The following is a 22,539-nucleotide window of genomic DNA, read 5'->3' as shown; positions in this document are numbered from 1 at the left end:
CTTAGATTACAAGTTGAATTTTGATGTGAACACTGACAGCATCTGTAAAAAGGCAAACCAACGTATTATTCTATTTAAGAAAGCTGAAGAGTTTCAATGTGAATAGGACAATCGTGAAATTGTTTTATTCTGCTTTTAATGAGTCTGTTCTTTCTTTTAACATGGTCTGTTGGTTTGGTAATCTGAGCCTTAAAAACAAAACAAGTTGGGAAAAAGTGGTCAAGTTGTGCTGTAAGGTCACTGGTGTTTCTTTGAATAACCTACAGCATCTGTTTGAAGAGTGGGTCACCTCTAAAGCTCGGTCTATTGTCTCAGACTCTCAACATCCCCTCAATGTTGACTTTCAGATGCTTCCATGAGATTAGAGGTTTTGACTCCCTAAATGTAGCACTAAGCATTACAGATCATCCTTTGTTCCGTCTGCTATCACTTATCTTAACCAATGGTGACCACTAATTGTCCATGATTTACCCCTGACAGTGTGTGATTCTGGATTATGTGTGCTATGTATTGTACTGTCTGTTTGTTATGATTACTGCCTGTATCTCATATTGCCCTTCTGGGATATTAAAGTTTTACCTTACTGTACCTTACCTTAGTTAACTTAGGCTGCATGTCTTAGGACTGTGGGAGAAAGCTGGTGTACCCAAAGAAAACCTGACATGGGAAGAACATGTGAACACCACATAGAAGAGTGGCCTGATGATTCACTGATTATTAGCAATATGGCCTCACAGCAAGAGGGTTCCTGGTTCAAACCCGCGTTGGGGGTTTTGAACCCTGGGGTGGGAGAGCATTTTTGTGCAGAGTGGGAGACAAATACTTTCTACTAGTCAAACTTTATTTTTACATGTGAAGCACTTTGTGCTGCTGTGCAGGAAAACTGTCAAACAACTAAGATGTCAAAATAGGAAAAAAAGCAGTAAATCTAAAGAATTTAGTAAAATGCACACAAAAATAAAATGCTAAAAATATCATAATAAATAAAAAAATACAAATACCAAGAGAATAACACTTAAAGAATAGAAATACATGAAATAAGAACAGCACAATCAATAATATATATCCATGTGTACCCTCTTTTTGCTTAACAATAAAAACAAACAAAAAAAGCTAGATTTATAGCTGTATATATGGTTTTATTTGATTCCTCTGACTATTTTATGTTATTCTTTCATCATTGCTTTTTATGACTTCTTTTTCACCTTCTTCTTCTTCTACTTATGATAATAATAATAATAATAATAATTATTATTATATCAATAATGATATATACATACATACATACATGTTCAGTATTTTATTTTTGCTTATATTGACTAATACAGACAGATTACTGATTTTGGAAAAGTTTTATCCACATGTAAAAAAAAAAAAAAAAAGTCTTGTGTTGAGTGTTGACTTTGGGCAAAGAGAGTACAAAATGCATCTAAATTTCATAGTAATGGTGTGCAAGGTGCTGCATCACAGAAATGGATTGATCCCTCAAAAATATGTCACCTCAGTCCACTTTTATTTTTGACACCTTCACATAATAAATAAGTGCATTTGAACATCACATTATATACCATACACATTATAGACAATGGGGTCAATGTAGTGATCAATGAGTTGCTGCAGAAACAATGAAAATTGGTCAGAATTCTAAACATCACCAGTTTTCTCATTTTCCTAATAAAACTCTGATGTTCTGATGTGTGTTTTGCCCCGTTAGGTTTCGACGGATGCTCTGCGACTCCCCCGACAATATCATCCATGTCAGTCACATGACCTACAGTACATTCCAGGTAGGACACAAACTGACCATCTGTCCTTTGCTGTTAATGTGACGGAGAACTGTTTAACACTGAAGATTGTGTTTTTCTCTGCAGATGACTATGAAGTCTCTGTACTGTGGAGGAACAGAGGGACTGACAGTCTCCCACTCTGAGGCCATGAAGGTAAAACCACTCAACTGTTACCTGCTGCAGTTCTATCTCCCTGGATAGTTTTTTTTAATAATCAGTTAATCAGTTTCACAGTGATGTGTCTTCATTCTACTACCTGAGACATTTCCTTGGACAGGAGAGTGTAAGGCTGATATTTCACTCTGTGTGTAGTTTAATGAGTCAGACAGTTTGCCTGCTCCCTGTTTATAACTAAAGAAGTGCTTCTGGACCAAATCACATGATTGAAAATCACCATCATCCATCATCAGACCAACAAGTACACAGTGGTGTTAGTGACATGTGGTAATTTTGGAGCCTCTTGTGGGTCACATGGTAGAGAAAAGACTTGATGTGTAAATCTGTGTGAACAGATTTGTAAACTGTTTTTATGTCAGAATGCAAATTTGATGTTGTCCATGAAGTAATGATTCATTTCATAAAATATCAGAGATATTATTAGAGTCAGTATTCTTTATCATCCTGTCTGTTGATGTATGATGTATACGGCTGTTACTTACCAAAGAAAAAGCTTCAAAGGGAAGAAAATTCTGTAAATGTTTTAAGGTTCATAACACCTTTCTAGCTTGTTACTGCCAGTTTCTGTGTTACCTAATGTGAGATAGGCTATAAGGATGCTGGAAGTATATGCATTATTTGTCTGTTTTATTAATAGAGCTCACAGTAAACCCGGAAATCAAAGTTTAGAAGAAGGAATGGCCAAGGTTCCAAGAGATACAGTGGCATCTGTGTTTGTCCAAAAGAAATGGGTTCAAATGATGACAAGATTATCTTTCTAATGATATCAATGATACATTTTGATTTGTTTTTTAGTGGGCAATTTCAGTGAGGCTGTTTTTCTTGTTTCTTTTTCTTTTCTTCTTTTTCTTCTTTTTCTTAATCTATGAAGCAGTATTTCCTGTTTAAAGACTTATTCTTGGACTGTATTGTGACTGTTTCCGTAGCTGCTGCCAGTGGCTACTTTCTTCCAACTCAGAGGTCTGCAGAGGTGCTGTGAGATGAAGCTGTCACAAAGTCTGACTCTGGACAATGCTGTCAGCATCTACCAGACTGCCAAGGTACAAAAACATATAAAGACATGATGAACACTGAGAAGAGAGAGCTTTTCTCTGCACTGCTCAGTTGTGCTATATGTGTGTAGAATAGAGCTCTGAGCGTTTCAGCCTTCACTCAGATGCAGCTTTTTGATTTAGAAATGAAAGCAACACTGTCACACTGTCGTCAAAGAGTTTGGTTAAAGCCAGTGACCTCATTTATAAAACTCTTGGGTGAATCCACATTAAATGTTTGCTCAAGTACAAATGAGGAAATGTACATATCCAAAAAAATATCCTGATTTATAAAACAGTGTGCAGCCTGCTTGTACGCAATTTACTTTTATGAAACCCAAATCAAACTGAAATTGTCCCCATATGGACCAGCATCATATCCTGCCCTCTACATGCTCACATTCAACCATAACTGGTTAATGCAAAGCACTTCTTCTAAATGCTTTTTTCACCCATTCTTCCTGCAAAAGGCTTCTAGCTCTGTGAGATTCTTGGTCCGTCTTCATGCACTGCTCTTTGAGGTCTATCGACAGATTTTCAGTGATGTTTAGGTCGGGGGACTGTGAGAGCCACGGCAACACCTTCAACCTGCGCCTCTTGAGGTAGTCCATTGTGGATTAGAGGTGTGTTTAGGATCATTGTCCTGTTGTAGAAGCCATCCTGTGATGAGTTTGCTATATTTTAATTGAATCCATTCTTCCCTCTACCTGTGAAATGTTCCCCGTGCCACTGGCTGCAACACAAGTCCAAAGCTTGATCGATCCACCTCCGTGTTTAACAGCTGGACAGATGTTCTTGACATGAAATTCTTCACTCTTTTTTCTCCAAACATACCTTTGCTCATTTTGTCCAAAAAGTTCTATTTAACTTCATCAGTCCACAGGACTTGTTTCTAAAAACATCAGGTTTGTTTAGATGTTCCTTTGCAAACTTCTGATGCTGAATTTGGGGAGTGAATGGAGGGTTGATTTACTTTTCCAACAATCCTATGAACTGCTCTCTCGGAAAGTTTTATCGGTTTTCCAGACCTCATCTTGACCTCCACAGTTCCTGTTAACTGCCATTTCTTTTCAGGAGGTTTCAGGAGACAGAGTATTTATAAAGCTTTGAAATTTGCATCACCTGGCCTTTCTAAATGATAACTGTGAACAAGTTAGAGTCCTAACAATCTAATTAAGGTCTGAGACCCAGGTATAAGTTGACTGACAACTCAAATGTCTTGAGGTGCTCAAACTTTTGCATAATGCTCCTTTCTTTTTTTCACTCCTAAACTGTACAAAACAAAAATAATACACTAATCTTGCTAAAAATGTTGAAAAGCATGTTTCATCTATAGCCCCGTTTCCACCAAACACTTGTAGTATGGTACCTTTGGAACCAAAAGTACCCTTCAGACATGGTACCTAGACCCTAGCATTTCCACTGCAAACCGTACCTTTAAATGTGTGCGGGGTTATTGTCACCCACTGCTCCCTCCAGCACTCATTGTATTTCCTCATTACCAGTGACACAGATGGAAGTCTGCGCTTTATCGTGCACAGAACGAAGCTGCACACCAACATTTTCTGAACAAAGTAAAACAGGCTGCAGTGAGAGTGTCTCTCCATGTGATATTTAGAAAGAGTGGGTTTGTGCACTTAGTCCTTCTCAGGCAAGCGCAGGGGTTTAGTGCTGCCGTAGCTCTATGCTACACGACCCTTTTTTTTTTTCTCCGGGTGAGAATTAGAATATATGTAGTTCACATAATCCAGCCAAAATTAATACATATAAACGCTCAAAGATCCACTCATTACTAAAAGTGTTTGTCATATAAAAACTAAAGTAATGGTCAGAGTTGTCATGTGGAATATTTAAGGTGTACTGACTGAGTCTCCCAGTATCTTTTTTTCTCTGACTCTGGCTGCTGCAAGAGGCAGCATAGCATCCTTATCTTTTATAGTTACAGTCTACTAATTAAACTCTCCACGATATGAACAGCTTCTGCCTCATAACCAGCCACAACTCGGCCCTGAGCAGAGTGACCGTCCACTACTGACCAATCAACAGACTGCAGTGTTCACAACTCCGCCTTTTAGTACCAAATCTGTGTGCTAGGTACCCCAACAGAGGGGGGACCAAAAATTGGCAACGGTATGTAACGGTTCAATTGGTACCAAATGGAAACGGGGCTTTTAACTTCATGCCTTTTGGAGATCAGTTCAGCTTCTACTTACTTAACTACTCACAGTAGAAGACATTTTGACCAGGGGTGCCCAAACTTTTGTATGACACTGTATAAAAATTTGTGATGTATGTTAGATAAAGACCTTTAACTTGTTGTGATTTGATTTTGGTTTATTACATGTACACCTACAGTAAGACTTAAGACTCTGTTCTCAACACATCAAACTGATCGGGAAATGACAATGTGTGATTTGGATTTGAAGTTAGCTTCTAGAAACTGCAGAACTATTGTTCACCCCAAAGAAAACTGAATGCATGCAGAATGAGCACTCAGGTTTATGTGAATGACTCAGTTTTGTTATAAAGTTTAAGAATTTCAAGGTCATGATAAACAAAACACCAGTCACATGATTTTGCTTGCTGTAAATAATCTCACCGTGAATCATTTAATTTAGTTGATTTTTATGTTCTCAAGACAGGCCCTGTACAGTAAAACCCTTATAACCCTTATATCAGTTAAATCTTAAGGCTGGTTCTAGTTAAGTTTTATTTTTACTCATATAAATCTATGCCTGTCTGCTGCTCATCACAGAGATGTGCTCAATTTGACAAAACTGTATTGTGTGTTTGTATCTGCAGCAACACGGAGCGGCTGAACTCTGCAGGTTTTGTGAAGGATTCTTTCTAAAGTACATGGACCGGCTCCTGGACCGGGAGGACTTCCACCGCCTGCTGCTGGGCGCCATTGGTCAGGAGCAGATCTGCCCAGAGGTGGGCACCCAGGACCAGGATCTACCGATTCTCCTGGAGGTTTTGGAGGCCACATTAATCCACAGACTTTACACCCTGCACTCTGCATGTCGAGAGTAGAAACAATGCAGTAGCCTCCAATACCCTGGGTTGTGTTCAGCCACACTGGTATGTGTGTTAAAGGAAAAGTAGCCATATACTGTGTTTTTAATTTCTTTAGTCTTCTTAGGGAGAATACCTTAGTGTAGAAGAAGAGTAGACTGTTTTAACAAGTTCTTCATTCTAGTTATTTATCTTGACACAAGTGAACATTTCTATAACTTGGAAGAGACAATCCAAATTGATTATGTAGAATGTTAATGATTAACTCATGTATCAGGTAAAATGAACAGACTTGTGCTTGCATTTTAAAATTTGAGAAATTTCTGTTTCCTGTTGCTGTAAATCAAATGTGTTTTTGGTTTCTTTGAGTGTTTGTTGGTCACATTAAGCAACTTGAACACATCACATAAGCTCTAGAAAAATGTGATAGTATAAATTATAAAATTATTATTTAATTTGTCGTTTATCAGTTTTTTATTAATCAGGTTTTTGAGGTTTCACTTGTGACAGGACCAGTCTAGAGACAAGTATATAAAAAGGCAGGCATTACCTCAAACCAGTTGTTTAGAGAATATTTACACATAATTCTTACTAAAGTTAAAATGTATGTTAATTGCATATCATACATGTATAACCTGTACAGATCAGAGTCCCACTAACTTAATATCTGGAGAACCACACCCCCTAATATCACAACAGCAAAAACTAACATATGAATAAAGGCATTCAGTGGTTGTCCAGCAGATGTTCCAGGTATAGATCATCATGTAGGGAGATACAATTTATACAATCTATAATTTAACTATAACTACTAAATCAGTCAATATAATGTGGGAAAACCTTTTTTTTTTTTGGTGTTTTATCAAACAAGAAGGGGCTGGAGCTGTGCGGAGGAATTTGGACTCATAGCATCATCAGTGGTCAAAAATTGTGGCTACAGCCAAGGTGGCACCATCTTTGACTGAACCTTTGCTGAACCCTGTCTAACCTAGCAGAGCATGTATACCATTTAAATTAACACAGGTTAGATTTTTACTTGCTTTTACGAAAGTTTCACTTTAACAAACGAAAAACTTTTTGAGTACAAGGACTTACCAGTTACTTTACTTAAGATAAGCCTAGTGAATACAATGTCTCTGGCTGGTAGGGTTGCAGGCATGTAAACTAAAATCCATAAAGAACAAGACGGAGCTGTTAAACTATGATGTAACTGAATCCAGAACCGTTTTCCATACAGTGATGGTCCAGTGCTCTATGGGACTTTTTTCTAATACAGCTCAAATAGAATGATGTAAAAACTAGTTAACTCTTGGCCTTGGAACATTGCGTGTAACAATAATGGACGTAGCTACCGTGATGTCAAGCATTGGTTTGTGGACTCCTGTTTTGAAGCCTATAGTTTGGCATTGTGGCCATCGCCATTTTGGTATTTTGGAGCCAGAAGTGACCATATTTGGATGAGAGGGTGGAGCTGTAGGAGCAAGGGGTGGATCTGACTAAGAAGCCAAAGACACTATTGACTACCCACCCTTAATTATGCAGAACTTTAGGCCTTAATAAATATAAACAAGTGAGTTATATATATTTGTACTAGGCTGTGAACATGTTTATTTCTGCTTTTAAGCTGGGCATTATAACATGGAAGTCTATGGCAATATACCCTATTTTGGAGCCAGCCTCAAGTGGCCATTAGAGGAAATGCAGTTTTTGGCACTTGCACATTGGCTTCATTTTTCAGCCCCCGAGGTTACTGTTTGCCTTGATAGTAACATTAGAGGTGAGTTCCGAATCCTATACTTTTTTCTTTTTACTTTTATTATGTACTGCAGCTGCCCTTAAAAAGCACACCATACGCCCGCCGCGAGCCGTTCAGCACCGCAGACAGTCGGACTAATGGGATGTCAAACCAATGACATGGACCCGGTATTTCTGCCATACTGCACCTGACATACTAGATATTGGGACACATGAGATCTTCTTCTGGAATACTATATAGTATGGTAGTATGAGGATTGGAATGCACAGTAAATTACTCCTGTATGTAGTCAGCTATTTAGCTGATTTATGTTAGAGTAGATGAACAGTTCCTCATAGTTTTGTCTATTTTTGCTTTTGAAAAGATTAAAAAAAAGGACACAACCTGCCAAACTTCTTAAACTTCAGCCCCACGCCTACTGCTTCACTATGTGGAAAGATACAAAACCTAGTATGCCTAATTATGGTTGCTAAGCTACGATGTGACTATCAGTGTTTGGGTGATGTGTTAAGCGAACAGTCAGAAACTGAAACAGCATAGCTACCCTCAAATAACTTTTTTTTTTTTTTTTTTTAACTCAAATGTGCAGTTTTGCAGACAGCATGTCAGTGTAGCTCCACATAGACACTGCTGCTGCTGCAGCAACTGAAGCAATGGTATGACGGGAAAACATTTGTAATGTAAATCCTCTGCAGCTGCATGCAGATGATCAACTCTGAATATGTAAAATATGTACGTATTTTTTTGTAAATAAATGTCTTAAACCCCCCCCAAAAATGAGCACACAGCTCCAAAGTCAACAGATTTATTTCCTTTAGCACTGAAGTTGTTCACAGTAACATCACAAGGGAATACATTGCCAGTGGTTATCCTGCTCAGTAGTAGCGCTCCGTGCTCCGAGTCCATTCTGTGTGCTCTGGATTCCCCCAGTAGAAAAAGAGGAAAGCGAACAATGAAAGGTATTGCTTTAATTTTTCTCTCCGATAACCCAACACCCACCCAGCTGGTGAGCGACCCAATCGCCAGAGAGGTCCCTCTTTGAGAGAATGAGTAAGGAGGATGCATTGCACGGTTACTGTTTGTACACAGTAATCAAAAAGGAGGAAGAGGGCAAGAGGACAGCGAAAGAAATAAGAAAATAAATAAAATAAAAAGGCAAATTAAAACAAATACACATAAAAAAAACATAAATACATAAATAAGTGTGGAGAGAAAAAGGGAACAAGAACAATTCCAACGACGACATGCAAAGAAAAGACGAATGCTGAACATGCAAACAACCGTACAAGGTCAAAGCTAAGAGTAGGAATCCCCTTGGTTTTTTAAATAAGCTTGTCAGTAAACTCGGCTTATTTACAGAATGAGTGTTTGGTGAGATCTGAGTCATCATACACACAGGGGAGGGGGGAAAAGAGCTGACAATTATGAACAAAGGGTTTGTTCCTCTCAGAGAGGCTAAGTCTACATTCTTAAATTACGGTAAATCATTTTCCAAACATATATTACAGGTTTCTCTCGTCAAAAAGCCGGGAAAAGGAACGCTCACAAACGTTTTTCGAGATTCTCAGTGATCAAATAACTTAAACATAACAAAAATATCCTTAAATAATTTGACGTTAAGAAACATTCTCTACATCTTTCATATAAATAACTGAGAATAAATTAATAACCCAAGTGACAAAATACAATAAAGTACAAAAATATACACAGCAGTTCAATATTGTAAAAATAATAATGAAAATTAAAAATGCGCTGACATTTTGTAACTGAACCCAGAATCTGACTCACTTGTCAAAAGTGCAAAAGGAAAAGGAGACATTTTATTGTTGAGGCCCGGTCACACCAGGAAGAGGCACAGCAATATGTGAAGTATATTGTTCTAGAAGCTGGTGAGATAACTGCTTACAAGCTAGCAAGCTGGAACATGTTGGTGTTATTTAGTCACAATTTCGCTGAGTGTCTATAGTCTCTGTACTGGGCTGTTTACTCCACTGATGTAATTTTTTTTTTTTTTTTTTTAACAGAGTTAGGGTTAGGCTAACCGTAACCTCCCCAAACCCTAACCTTTAAAATACATATTCTTTCTATCCTGTCTCAACACTGTCTGCACAAACAAGTCCTCTGTTGTGGAGCAGTTTGTGCTCCAATAGAGGAGGTTAAATACTCGGGGTGTAATGATCCATTGATCTGGACTGATATATTGATTCAATGATTAACGATCCAATATCATCGATGCAAAGTAAAACATATGTACATATTGTTTTTACGTTACATATCACCAGGGTTACACCTTTATTTTGCAAGTCTGTGTCACTGTCAAACAGCAACATGCAGATGGCAAGCAGCCCAGAAAAAGACGGTGAGGGTAATGTTATTTACTTATTTACTTGGGAATAAATCAGCAGCGTGGAAATATTTTCAATATTGGAGAAAATACACGTCAACAGACAAAGAACATCCCATATGTAAACAATGTCGTTATGAAACAAAACACGATGTACCTGCCTGGATGAGCATTTCACTTTGCTAACTTCTTGCAGCAACAGTGCTATTAGCTGCTCTGTTTCAACAATGTTTGACTAAAAAACATGCATGCAGGCTGAAATCCAACAATGCTGTTCTGTTGGGAGACGCACTAACTTCAACCAACGGTGAGTAAGAAAAGTGTAAATAATAAATGTAATTTATTAAGGAAATCTTTGTCAGCTGCCAGATTAATTTACGCAACTTAAAAGTGCTTATACTGTACTGATGAGAATCATATCTGATTATTTTTTAAAATTTTATGAAAAAGATGATGGTTTGCGTTAAAATGAAAACAGTACTTCCAGAAAGGTCTCTCTGGCAGAAAGCCCTGAAGGTTTACCTATCCCAAGTGCTGTTTTATGTGTTAGTGTAGTCACTTTAAAATAAACATTACTGCACTTCAGCGCTTACAAATATTTACAGTATTTATGCGTTATTATCTTTTATGGCTAAAAGCAAGAAAGAAAGGGGTGGCTGCATCTTCTGTGACACATTGTGTTTAATGGGCATATGATCTCATCTCATATTGATCACAGGTCCCGCAATCTAATTCAACTGAAAATCGTATTGTGGCAGACTGTAATATTGGCAAATATCGTATTGTTGTCCAAAGAATCGATATATTGTATCATGATGAAACTAGTTTTTTACACCCCTTTTAAATACCAACAAGCTACAATAGCTCTTTGTTCCCTGAAAGGTCTATCAAAATAGCTTATCATCACTCAGTGACTCGTACTTTGCCCCTACAGGTTAATACACTTATCACAGCGATTCCATTGAAATAAATTGATTTCACTGTCAAAATAAGCCGTTTCAAATGCTGGTGTGACCAGGCCTACACAGGAATACAAAACAAAATATGGCAACACAACTCTAAAACATAAAGTCACAACTACACTTTTTGTACATACAGAACATTATTTAATCTGTACAACAGAATAGATCATTCATTTATGTAATATCAACCCCCATCATACTTTAATGGGTGACTATTTAATTGCAAGAACCCATTATACAGAAACGTCACAGAGCACGCTCAGAAATCCTGCTGTTCACAAAGAAAGACAACATTAAAAAGAACTACAATCCAGCCAGCGTTCGTCCATCCATCCATCTCCCCGCTTCTTCCACCGCTCCTTGCTTCCTGTTTGTCAGCGTGTGCAAGTCATTACATCCCGCAAAGAAGTCATGTTTGTGTTGAGGAGTACATACAGTGTGTGTGTTTTTTATGTACATGTGGGAGAATTGGAAGAAAGAGAAAAGAGAAGAAGGGGTGTGTGTGTAGATTGACAAACATCACTGTCTTAAGGCTTTTTTTCTTTTTACAACTCTTCTGAGATGTCTCTATGTTTGGTCTGGTGGGGGGAAAGTGGACTCTACTGATGCGGCTGGAGAAAGGACTTGAAGGGGTTGGGGGGGTGAAGTGGGGGAGGGAAGGGAAGGGGTCCTCTGTCTTTTCTTCAGACTCTCTTGGTGGTGGTGGGCCGCTGTCGGCCGGTCTCGGAGAGCCGACGAGGTTAATAGTTATTATGGATGATCCCTGGTGGCAGAGACAAGTCAAGCCATCACACATGTGAGGAGGACACACACCCACCGAAAGACCCCCGAGGACAGAGAGGGACAGAAGGTAGGGACAACAAAGCTACATTTGCTACTTATTGTAAAATACTGATCAACTTTTAAACTGAAATAGCCATTCCCATTATACAGTACAAAATTTATAGGCAAAAAGTAGATTTGTTTTTTCTGTATTTTTCTCCTAACTAAAGGTAAAGTTAGCAGCTCTCCTCTGTCATTCTCCTGTTTTATGACCTGATAACTGCTCTTCTCTAGTCATGCACAGCTACTGCTCCTTAAGGTTGTTCTTGTGTCCTGTTGCTGGCGGCCATCTTTGTTTTGTCTTTGCCGGGGGGGCATTTAGAGTCATTGGGCGGGGGCTGGTTGGGCTTGCTGCTGGGGGCATGCTTGGCAGGGGAGCTAGGCGTGGCAGGGGCGCCAGGGGAGTGGGACGCTTGGATGTTCTTCTCGTCTGAAAAAAGCTGTTTAATTACGTCAAAGAAGTTACTCAACGGGCTGCCTACACAGACGGGAAGAAAAGAAAAAACAAAGAGAGAAAGAGAGAGAAAACAAACAACAGATGAGCAATGGGGTTAACATGAGGAGAGGAGGAGGAGGTGATGGAGGGATGAGAGGAGGAGTGGAGCTGGAGGAAAGGAGACTCTTTAGCCAGGGGAAAGGGGAAATAGGGTCGAATAGGCCTAGGGAAGGAGAAATGGCACCACTGAGCCGATACAGGTGAGATAATAAATAAATAAATAAATAAATACATTCTCTTTTTGAAAGGGCTGACATATTAATATTATCTATTAATGTGAGATAAGTGTTGGCTTCAGAGTCTCAGTTTCCCCTGCTGGGCTGGAGAGCTAACAGGAGCACTGGAAGACAGTATAGGTATCATTCAGTAACACAGAGTCACAGTGATGAAGAGCAGGAGGCATGTTGACCATCTTAGAGCAAATCAGATTTAAAGGGACAGTTCACCCCAAAATCAAAAGCATATTTTTCTTCTTACCTCTGATGCTGTAGTGGTTTTGTATGAGTTGCCAAGTGTTGGTGACAGCGGTCGTAGAGATGTCTGCCTTCTTATTTATGTAATAAAACTAGATGACACTCAGCTTGTGGTGCTCAAAGCCCCAAAAAATACATTTCAGATACTAAATAGCAATGTCTCTTTCTAGAAATCATGACCTGGTTATTCAAGATAATCCACAGACCTTGTTGTTTGCAGTTTTGTGTAGGAAGTATTTTCTCTCCACATACCCCAACTGTGTCAGTGCACAGAAGGAAATGTGCATCTCCTCATCGAGCTCAGATATTCAACCCAAGCCTGATCAGGCTTGACCTGACCCGCCGGGTTCAGGCTGGGCTGGGCTGCAATGCCCCGGGGGCATTGTGTGACTTGGTTGGTGGTGTTTGCGTCTGCATCCCCAGCAGGGAGAGATGTGTGTAACATGCAGCAGAGGGCAGTGATCATCTGTGTGCTGCATCGCCATGGACTGCCATGCGCACTAGACACAGTGAGGGGCGCAGCCCGCTCTTCCAAACCCATCGTGGATGAGATAACATACTATTGAAATAAGGAAGAGAGGAAAGAAGAAGTGGTGCATGGAAACACGTCAGCCCTTAGCTTGTAATTAATGTATGTAAAATATAATATATATACTTTTTACCATTGAAATGGTTGTTTTTAATCAGGCTTGAGCCCACCACTGCTGGGTGGCTTGGTCAGAAACTATGTGGGTTTATGTCAGGCCTGATATTTTGGGCCTGATCAGAGCTCCATCTCATGGACAAGAGATTTGTGCTTGTGACAGTGTGAGATGTAAACATTAATGGCGGACTGAGCTGTAACGTTAGCTAGCTCAGTGATGCAAGGTGAGCTAGCAGAAAATGCATGCATCTTTCTGGGCAGTGATGCGGTTGGCAGGTGTGGTTTGGTAGAAAGAAAATACTTCCTACATGAAACTGCTCGCAACAAGGGTTGTGGATTATGTTAATTAACCAGGTCAGAATTTCAGAAAAGAGATGTTGCAGTTGAGTTTATATAATTTTGTTTTGTTTTATTTATTTATTTATTTTTTCGGTGCTTTGAGCACCACAAGCCGAATGCCATGTAGTTCCATTATACTGGAGAGAAGGAAGACATCTCTGCGAACGGTATCTCCAACACTCGGCAACTTAAACCAACACTGCAACTGCACTGAGATAAACCTTCATCCATCTAACTGGGTTCAATTCTTAGTTTCAAAGGAGAAGTCCAATATTTTGCACTTTGAGCCTCATTTCTGGGTTGTTGGTGAAATGGAGTGGCTAAGACCAAAACAATCGAGATGCAAGCCACAGCTTGCTACGATTTTTATGTCAGTACATCAAGGAACACCACTAACCACTCAGTGAGTTTCATGGCTTTGAAAACGAACGTTCAGGGCAGAGTCCTGTACTGGGTACCCTACGGGTACCTGCAAAAACAGCTGATTTGCGGGTGTTTTTTTTTTTTTTTTTTTTTTAAATTTCGCGGGTTCAGATCATAACATGCGGGTCGGACCGCGGGTTTTAGATAAACACATCAGTCATTAGTTCGGTAAACTACAAATAACTATCTTGGTCATTATTTACTCTCTAAGGATCGCCTCCGCTATTTCGCAACAGTCATTAGGTTCGTTTGAGATGAGCATGCTGGTTAGTTTTGTGTCCGACTTCATCCCAACTTGCTCTGACGTATTACAAAAGTGGACGGCGATAAAACCGTGAGAGTGAGGCAGCCGCGGTTTTTAGAGCCAGGCGCTGCAGTTGCTCTCCACCGACTGCACCACCTGGCTCTCACCTGATCTAACAGCTGATTGGTTCAGATGTCGACTCAACAAGATGACGTTTTAGATAAACTACTCATTTTTGTTGAATTTTAGAGATTAAGATTGTATTTGTCTGACCTGAAAGTTTATTCTGTGAACAGAAAACATGTTGTGTGACTGATGGTGAGAGCAAACTGATATATGGGTCTGACCACTTTTTTAATGAACTGACATCATTCCAGACAGGATGTAAGTGTGTCTGTGACTTCCTGCACGGACTGAAGCCTGCTGGAAACTGTCGGGAAACTGTCCGACTTCACCGCAGCTTTTTGTCACCGCCCCCCGCTGCGTTCGCCTGCTCTCGTCTACTTTCCAGGTGAGGCGCAGTTCATCTCGAACGAGCCTATTGGTTCAGCTGTTTACACGCGTTTCACCATCTAATAACACAATTTGTGATTGGACGACAGAATCAACATGGCTGCCACCGTCCAACAAGCGCCGCTTCCAAAACAGTAAATAATTATTTAGGTATTTGAGAAATAAATAAAATAATAATAATAAATAAAACGTACAACTATCACTTTATAATGTTTCTGAAGTGTTTCCCCTGATGGATTACTTCTCTCCTCGATGGATTCTAAAAACACGTGACGGCTCGTAACTGCTGAACGTCGCTCTGGACAGAAAGTAAGTCTATTATTACACATGTAAAGTTCCTTTACATAGATTAAAAGATTAAAAGCATTAAACGTAAAAACGAGCGCTTTTACACTCGTATGGGAGAAGAACACAGAGGGTTGATGACGGAGCTGAAGTCAGGTTTTTATTGTGAGAGCTGCTTCATTCAGGTTGTTGTTTACTTACTGGCACCTTAACTGTGGCGATATGCTGTTCAATATTCAGCCAATATGACCCAAAGTGATTACTTTAAATCCTGGTTACGGGTCGGGCTGCGGGTCGTGTTTCAACGGGTCGGACCGGGTTGCGGTACTATTTGGCCTGATGCGCGGGTTTGTACGTCCCCGGGTCGGGTCGGGGCGGATCTTGAAAACTGGACCCGTGCAGGACTCTGGTTCAGGGTGGTTTCAGGACAGGTTCACACATGGCCATAGGCAGCAGTGTTAAGCCAGGCAGGGGAAAGCCAAATTCTCCAAAAATGAGCAATCGTCACTATTTTGGTCTTAGCCTTCTATTTCATCATAAACAACCCAGAAATGGGGCTTAAAGTCCAAAATGCTGGACTTCTCCTTTAAAGAAGTTTTAGTATTTTTTTTAAATCCTTTTTTTAGCACAGCAGAAAAAAAAAAAAAAAAAAAAAAAAAAAAGCAAAAAATTCAGGCCTATCCTGAAGCTGTATGATAACACTTTAATGTACAGAGGTTAGGAAAAGGGGGAGAAAGGTTTTCAAAGGTTTTCAAATCGTAGTTGGCCGGTGCTTATGTTGCCAGATACAGCTAACACCTGCACAGAAGTGCATTGGCTATTTGGGGTGAATAATCAACTACAAACTCACTAAAGCAATCCCTTTTCAAAAGTTTTTGGTACATCTATGCTCATGGAATTAACCTCCTGTGCTTCTATAGCTAATGATTGTTAGTGTTTGTCAGAGTTTGAGTTCTTTTATCCAGATTATTACAAGACTGTTTTGTCGGTATGGATGTCTTCCAAAGCTCCTGTTAACGCTCCATCATATCAACATCCATCACAACAACATCCAACATCCATCTGTTAAGACAAAGGCTCTTTGGTAAGTGCTCTAAAACAGTCATGAGTGAATCAAAACATGCAACAATACAGCACAGAACACACATTAATACACAGTCATTGCCAAGGTTAGTCTTCAAACAGTGTGTCCCTTCAGTGATAAAACAGCTCATCCCTGTTGTTTTGTTGCCGATGAATCGTAATAAATCTGACTTGTTGTGATAACTTACCATTACTCGTCTTCAACAACACAGTGACATGTGCTTTTCTGGTGTCTCGTGTTTTGTTCCAGTGATTTCAAATATGGAACGTTCATGATAAGGATGGGAACAACCCAGAATCAAGCATTAAACCATGCAAGGGTTATTCAGGTCGGTTAAGAGCGACACACACACACAAACACACACACACACACACACACACACACACACACACACACACACACTCACACAATCAGCTTAAAAATACACATCTTATTGTGTCATTAAGGCCTTGTTTACACAGATACTGATACAAATAAAGACAGATTTTTATTTATCCCATATTAAAAAAGTTACGGGTTTACACGATCAGTTGTGAAAATGATATCCCTGTTTACATGGAAACGCAAAAATGGCAGCTTTTTGCTGCAATTAGCATGCCAGGACAGTAGGTGGTGATACGTCATATGTCAAACACCACAGAAGAACATTCTGCACATGCACAGTGATTTTTTTTCACTCTTGGCGCTAGTGATAAAAACAATGATAAACTACATTTTAACCTTATGTAGCATAGTTCACTGCTATACACTTACTAATATAGGGCACAGCAGATGTCTTTGTGCGCAGGTGTAGCGGTGATGTTGATGCAGCAGTGCTAAGTTCATTTGTAAGCTCATAAGTAGTCCCAGGAGTGCTAACAAAACGTCAACAACCTGGCATATATCCGCCATTGCTGTTGTGGTTAATGGGCGCCTAATGGGCATGCGCAAACTGGATTGCAACGTTATCGCCCCCCCCCCCCTTACCACATGTTGACCACAGAGTTGTTGAACTGAAAAGTTTCAGTGTATCTGCAACATGATATCATACAAATGCAACATATCTGTGGTTTGCATAAATGTACAGTGCCAACATTTATTCTGACAATTGGGTTGAGAGAACCCAGCCTCACTCTGAAGCCGCTGGAAAAACAGTGCTTGGTCAGTGACTTCCAAGGTCAGACGCGGACGGAAAAAGCAGGAAAAAAAGCATCCTTTTCACTTTTGTTGCCTGAACCCAACCACATGCATGTGCTGGCAAAATGTAACTACGTGCTTTTGTTGAAGGAAAAAAACATCTATTTGCGGTGTTGTATCAATGTAGTGCGTTTATTTTGAAAGAGACTGTATGCAAACTGTACATTTCCAGTGAAAACAGAAGTGTATTTTGAAAACACAAAATATATGTAAGAAGCTGAAATTGACACGGCGTCCCAGAATGTCAACAACCAACGCACCCAGGGTACCTTGCATGTCATATCTCAACATAGAAAATCTACACCTGAGCGTCAATATGTGACGAGGTCGAAGTGAGAAGGTGTTGGTTGAGTAGAAGGTATTTCTAAAGACAACGGTGAACTACATTTTCATATTTAATTGACTTGTTAAGGTGAACATTTACATTTTTGCAGCTCTCTCTCTCTCTCACTCTCTCTCTCTGTCACACACACACACACACAGGTGTTAGTGCAAACAGGGTGTGTTGGTGAAAAGCCTCCAGGACGTTGCCAGTGTGTGTTAAAAGCCAGAGTTAAGGTGTTTTTGCCGGGAGCTCCCGGTCGCTCTGGGTCTTACCACGCTTGGAGGATTTACTTGGCATAGAAGCAGAGCGCTGAGAGCCATCTGAGAGCAAAGGACAGTGTCAGAAACACCAACCGACTCACTGAGGCTCAGCGCTTCATCATTGTTCAGCTGACAGAAAACATCAGCAGCACACTTGCTAATACATTACACTTCTTCTTGAGTTTAAAGGATAACTGCAGATACAGTTAATGTTCAGCTCAATTTCCCAAAATCCTGTTTTTTGGGATGAATAAGAGATGGTACATGTTCTATGTTTCAGTCACTGGTAGGTCTGACGCATTTGTGTCTATAGGCCAACAACAGAAACATTACAACTTCACACTTCATTCTGATCCATGGATAGACAACTACAGTAAGTGTCACTCAACTACCATTATGTTGAAAAAGATCATCCACAGTAAGTTATGTCACTGGCCAGATATGCTGTCTGAGGTGAAAAATCTGAAGGAAATAAGTTAAAAGGATAGTTTGGGTCTTTTCAAGTGAGGTTGTTTGAATTTACTTATCTATAGTAGTATAAGCTGTATTTAAAATGTTTTCACTCTTTCACCTTGCTGTCAGACAGCGACTACCGACAAGGAACCGAAGCTGTTACATCTCTTCAAAGCCAGACTCCATTGATAAAAGTGGTGATTTAATACCGCTGAACATATGTGCTGCTGGTCTACTGCTGACCTGATCAGTTAGTTAGTTTGTGTTATTGTGTGACTTTGGCATTCAAAAGTGTTTGTTCAGATTCACCGAAGTCACTCAATAGTACAAACTAACTAACCAATCAGAACAGATATAGACCAGCAGCTCTCTTGTTCAGCAAGCCAAAACTACTGTTTTTGTCAATGGAGTCTGGTGGCTAAATGAAGACCAAATGTGGGTTGGTTCTGACATACACTTGGCTCAGTTTTGGACTTTAGGGGTTTGGGTTGACAATCCAGATAGCAGCATTTGGGCTAACTGTGGGGCATGATCAGCTTACTGTATTAATGCATAACATTTACCACAATGCTGACATATGACCAGCAGAAGTCCTGGATAAGGATGGTTATTTTACTACTTGGCAACTGTTTTTGTGTCTATAGCAGGAAAAAATCCACAAGTTGTTTTAGACAGGAGACTCTGATAAACAGGCTGAACATTCACTGTGGCAGGTATTACCTTTAAAATCCATCTGCTACTGCATCCACACAAACAATACCTTACATGAGCTAACACACACACACACACACACACACACACACACACACACACACACACACACACACACACACACAGTCAGGTTCATATGTCTGTAGAACTGTTAGATGTTTAAGTTTCATCAAACACATGCAGGTTCTCTGGTTCTGGGGCCGCTGGCAAAGAGATTAGCAAACACACACACTGTGTTTGTTTGCTCGCTTATGAGTTTGTCACTGCAACATACAGTATAGAGCATGCTTTCATTTCCAGTAAAGTGGCAAACACACGTTAGTGTGTGAATGGCAGCTCACCCAGAACCATCAGCACACACAGAGTTTGGCATCAACGAACCCGACCCCGCTTATGTTCAGCCTGGCTCTGCTCGACTGGTTTTACGCTGCACTGAGGTTGGTGTGCCAAACAGTCTGTGTACATGGTTCTGGGTTGGCATTTCATTCAGCATGCGAGTCATTCAGTCCATCCAAGTGGCATTAGAAAAAAGCTGTGGATGACAAGAAGCAGTGTGGCATGGAGAGGCAGGCCAGAGGAGCAGAGAGAGAGCAAGATAAGATAGAATATGTAAGAGAGATAAGATAGAGATAGAGATGTGGGTTATTGGCACATCTACATGGTGAAGGTGGTTGAGGCTGTGCATACAGTGCCTGATAACAGTTCCCATCTGTGGCAGTAACTGGTCAGACTGGTGCTGCTGGTTCATCGTGTATAAGTGATAGTTTGGATTTTTGGACCTTAGTTGAATGTGTGACTCTTGCTGTTTGAAGGGACTCCCTAAAAACTTGGTCTTTCACCTGGGGGCGGTGCCTTACATCCTGCATCACAGAGAGTGTTGTGTGCCTGATGCGCATTCTCATCAGCTCACATTGGGTCATCTCATTACTTTTTGGATAAACTATCAAAACTGCAACTTAAGAAGTTGCTTCTAACCTAATCTTTACCATAACTCCAAGATTAAACCTACAGGAGACCTCACGCCTCACTGTAACTTCAAACAGGAAAGATTTCCTTTTTTTGTGATCATCGATTTATAAAGATATATTTGTGCTCCTAGTACTACTGGCACAGCTGCAACTGCAATGAGACATCACTGCAGATTTTCAAATGACTTTTACCTAACGGCTAATAAATTCTCACACTGACCATCATAACGCTATATTGGAGAATATGTACAACTAAATAGTGCTAAAATATATTGACATTTGCACTGAACAAAAATTAAATGCAACCCCTTTTGTTTTTGCCAAGCCGATCTCACTCCTAAGCGACTTCCCAGCCACGGGCGTGTGTTGGCAAAACTGGAGACTGTATATTTCCTGTGAAAACCGAAGTGTAATTTGAAAACAGACAATGCATGTAACAGGCAGAATTTAACAGTGTCCCAGACCGTCACCAGCATCCAGGGTACCTTGCGCGTCATATCTCAACATGGAGAGTCCATGACCAAACATTGATATGTGATGAGGTCAGAGTGAGAATTTTTTGTTTTTGCCCACATTTTCCATAGTTTGAAGTTAAAGATCTAAAACTTTTAAATGCACTCAATAGATATAGTTCTGTCAAAAATTTGGTTGCAAAACTGGTAAAATCCACGTTAGTGAGCACTTGTGCTTTTCCAAGATAATCCATTCACCTGACAGGTGTGGCATATCAAGATGCTGATAAAACAGCATCATTACTACACAGGTGTGTCTTGGGATGATCACAATTAAAGGCCAATCTAAAATGTACGTGTCATGGTGAAATTAACATTAAGTTCAGGGGCAACAACTCTAGCGGACACGCTCCCTCGAAACTTGCAACATCCGTGTGATTGTGTTGTGTGATTAAACTGTACATTTTAAGAGTGGCCTTTTATTGTGACACACCTGTGTAGTAATGATGCTGTTTAATCAGTGTCCTGATATGCCACACCTGTCAGGTGCTCACTAATGCGTATTTTAACAAATTTGTGAATAAAAAAGTTTGTGAGAAATATATCTACTGAATGCATAAAAAAGTCCAAGATCTCTAACTTAAACCTGTGAAAAACGGGAACAAAAATAAAAGTGTTGCATTTAAATTTTATCAAGGATAGATAGATTACATTATTGAGTAACAGCAGGATCCTCGACATGGATCCAACTTTTCTTCTTTTTGCTCACAAGCTAAACACTGCAGCCCTGATGTAGATCTCTGTTTCCACTTCAAGTAGTGTTTCCCATTTACTGCTAACTCCTGTAGCTGTAGTTTGGGCTTAGGTTATGTTAAAGTTAAGCACTGCAGGGAGAATTGGTTGGAGCTGGGGCTGAGGTTGGGTTGAGGTAAAGATGTTATGGGGTTAAGGTTAGGGCTGACCGTACACTGCCTCATGTGCATCAAGCAGAAGAGCAAACTGTTTTGTTTTTTTTCTTGCAGTGAAACTGTTGTTTTTGAGGGGTTAAACACCACCTAATATGAACTGAAATAAAATACGTGGTTAGATAAAAATATGTTTTGTGTTTTGGAAATGATTACATATATCTGGTTTCAACAAATTTTGACTGGAAATGTTTGTATCAAACAATTTGCAATCAATTCTAATCTAAGCAACCACCACCTACAAATACAAATAGTATAATGCTAATAATATTAATGTAGTCTAATCTTTATCTGCAACAGGGCAGAAAAATACAGACTGGTAAAAAACAAACTTAGCCATAACTTAAACTCTAGTCAAGTAGTTGGTAAACCCTCTATTGAATGATCTCGAAAACGAAAAAAACAAACAAACAAACAAAGACTTTAGGGTTCAAACAGACAAAATGGTGATGCAGAGCATCTGTTGCTATTATTGCTGTTTCGGAGCCACTGTCTGTCTGTCTGGGAGATCAGAGGTCGGGACCAGCAAATATTGTCACCCCCTAATCTGCGTCAAAAATCCAAACTATCAGTTCAAAGACTGCAGGCTTTAGATCTAGTATACTGTGGTGGGAGCTGAGCAAGTGACTGGTTCTCTCCCAGTAACATGTCAGTGGCAGCTGTGTGTGCAGCATGTTACTCTCCTTATTATGACAGCAGTGTGTGTAGAGAGGTTGTAGTTACTCTGCTTCACCACCAGAGGGGACCATTATCAAGTAAATAACCACAGATACAACAACAGCAATAGTACAGTGTCACACTAACAAACAAAACTAACAAGGACAACTGGAGAACA

At 39.9% G+C, this 22,539-nt stretch overlaps 2 protein-coding genes across 10 annotated transcripts in view; one reads left to right on the top strand and one right to left on the bottom strand.

Moving 5' to 3' along the window:
• Positions 1-9,784, top strand: part of LOC125901072 (ankyrin repeat and BTB/POZ domain-containing protein 2-like) — a 43,644-nt gene extending 33,860 nt beyond the window's left edge. Inside the window, exons 14-17 of the mRNA XM_049596449.1 lie at positions 1,715-1,787; positions 1,872-1,940; positions 2,891-3,004; positions 5,798-9,784. Coding sequence (XP_049452406.1) covers positions 1,715-1,787; positions 1,872-1,940; positions 2,891-3,004; positions 5,798-6,028 — 487 coding nt within the window. The 3' untranslated portion in view covers positions 6,029-9,784. The remainder of the gene's footprint in view (positions 1-1,714; positions 1,788-1,871; positions 1,941-2,890; positions 3,005-5,797) is intronic.
• The window catches only part of LOC125901080 (serine/threonine-protein kinase BRSK2-like), a 213,581-nt gene continuing 199,637 nt past the window's right edge, over positions 8,596-22,539 (bottom strand). For 3 of the 9 annotated variants that reach the window (XM_049596481.1, XM_049596506.1, XM_049596489.1), the window contains 2 exons: positions 18,168-18,215; positions 8,599-12,372 (listed from right to left, as the gene is read on the bottom strand). In XM_049596481.1, coding sequence (XP_049452438.1) covers positions 12,149-12,372; positions 18,168-18,215 — 272 coding nt within the window. In that variant the 3' untranslated portion in view covers positions 8,599-12,148. Of the gene's footprint in view, positions 12,373-18,167; positions 18,216-22,539 lie in introns of all 9 variants that reach the window. The other 6 variants (XM_049596462.1, XM_049596515.1, XM_049596470.1 and 3 more) reach the window with 6 other exon arrangements.

Source organism: Epinephelus fuscoguttatus, linkage group LG2, assembly GCF_011397635.1.
Source record: "Epinephelus fuscoguttatus linkage group LG2, E.fuscoguttatus.final_Chr_v1".
Classification (NCBI taxonomy): domain Eukaryota; kingdom Metazoa; phylum Chordata; class Actinopteri; order Perciformes; family Serranidae; genus Epinephelus; species Epinephelus fuscoguttatus.
The sequence above is the reverse complement of the archived record's forward strand: the minus strand, read 5'-3'. Positions and strand labels throughout refer to the sequence as shown.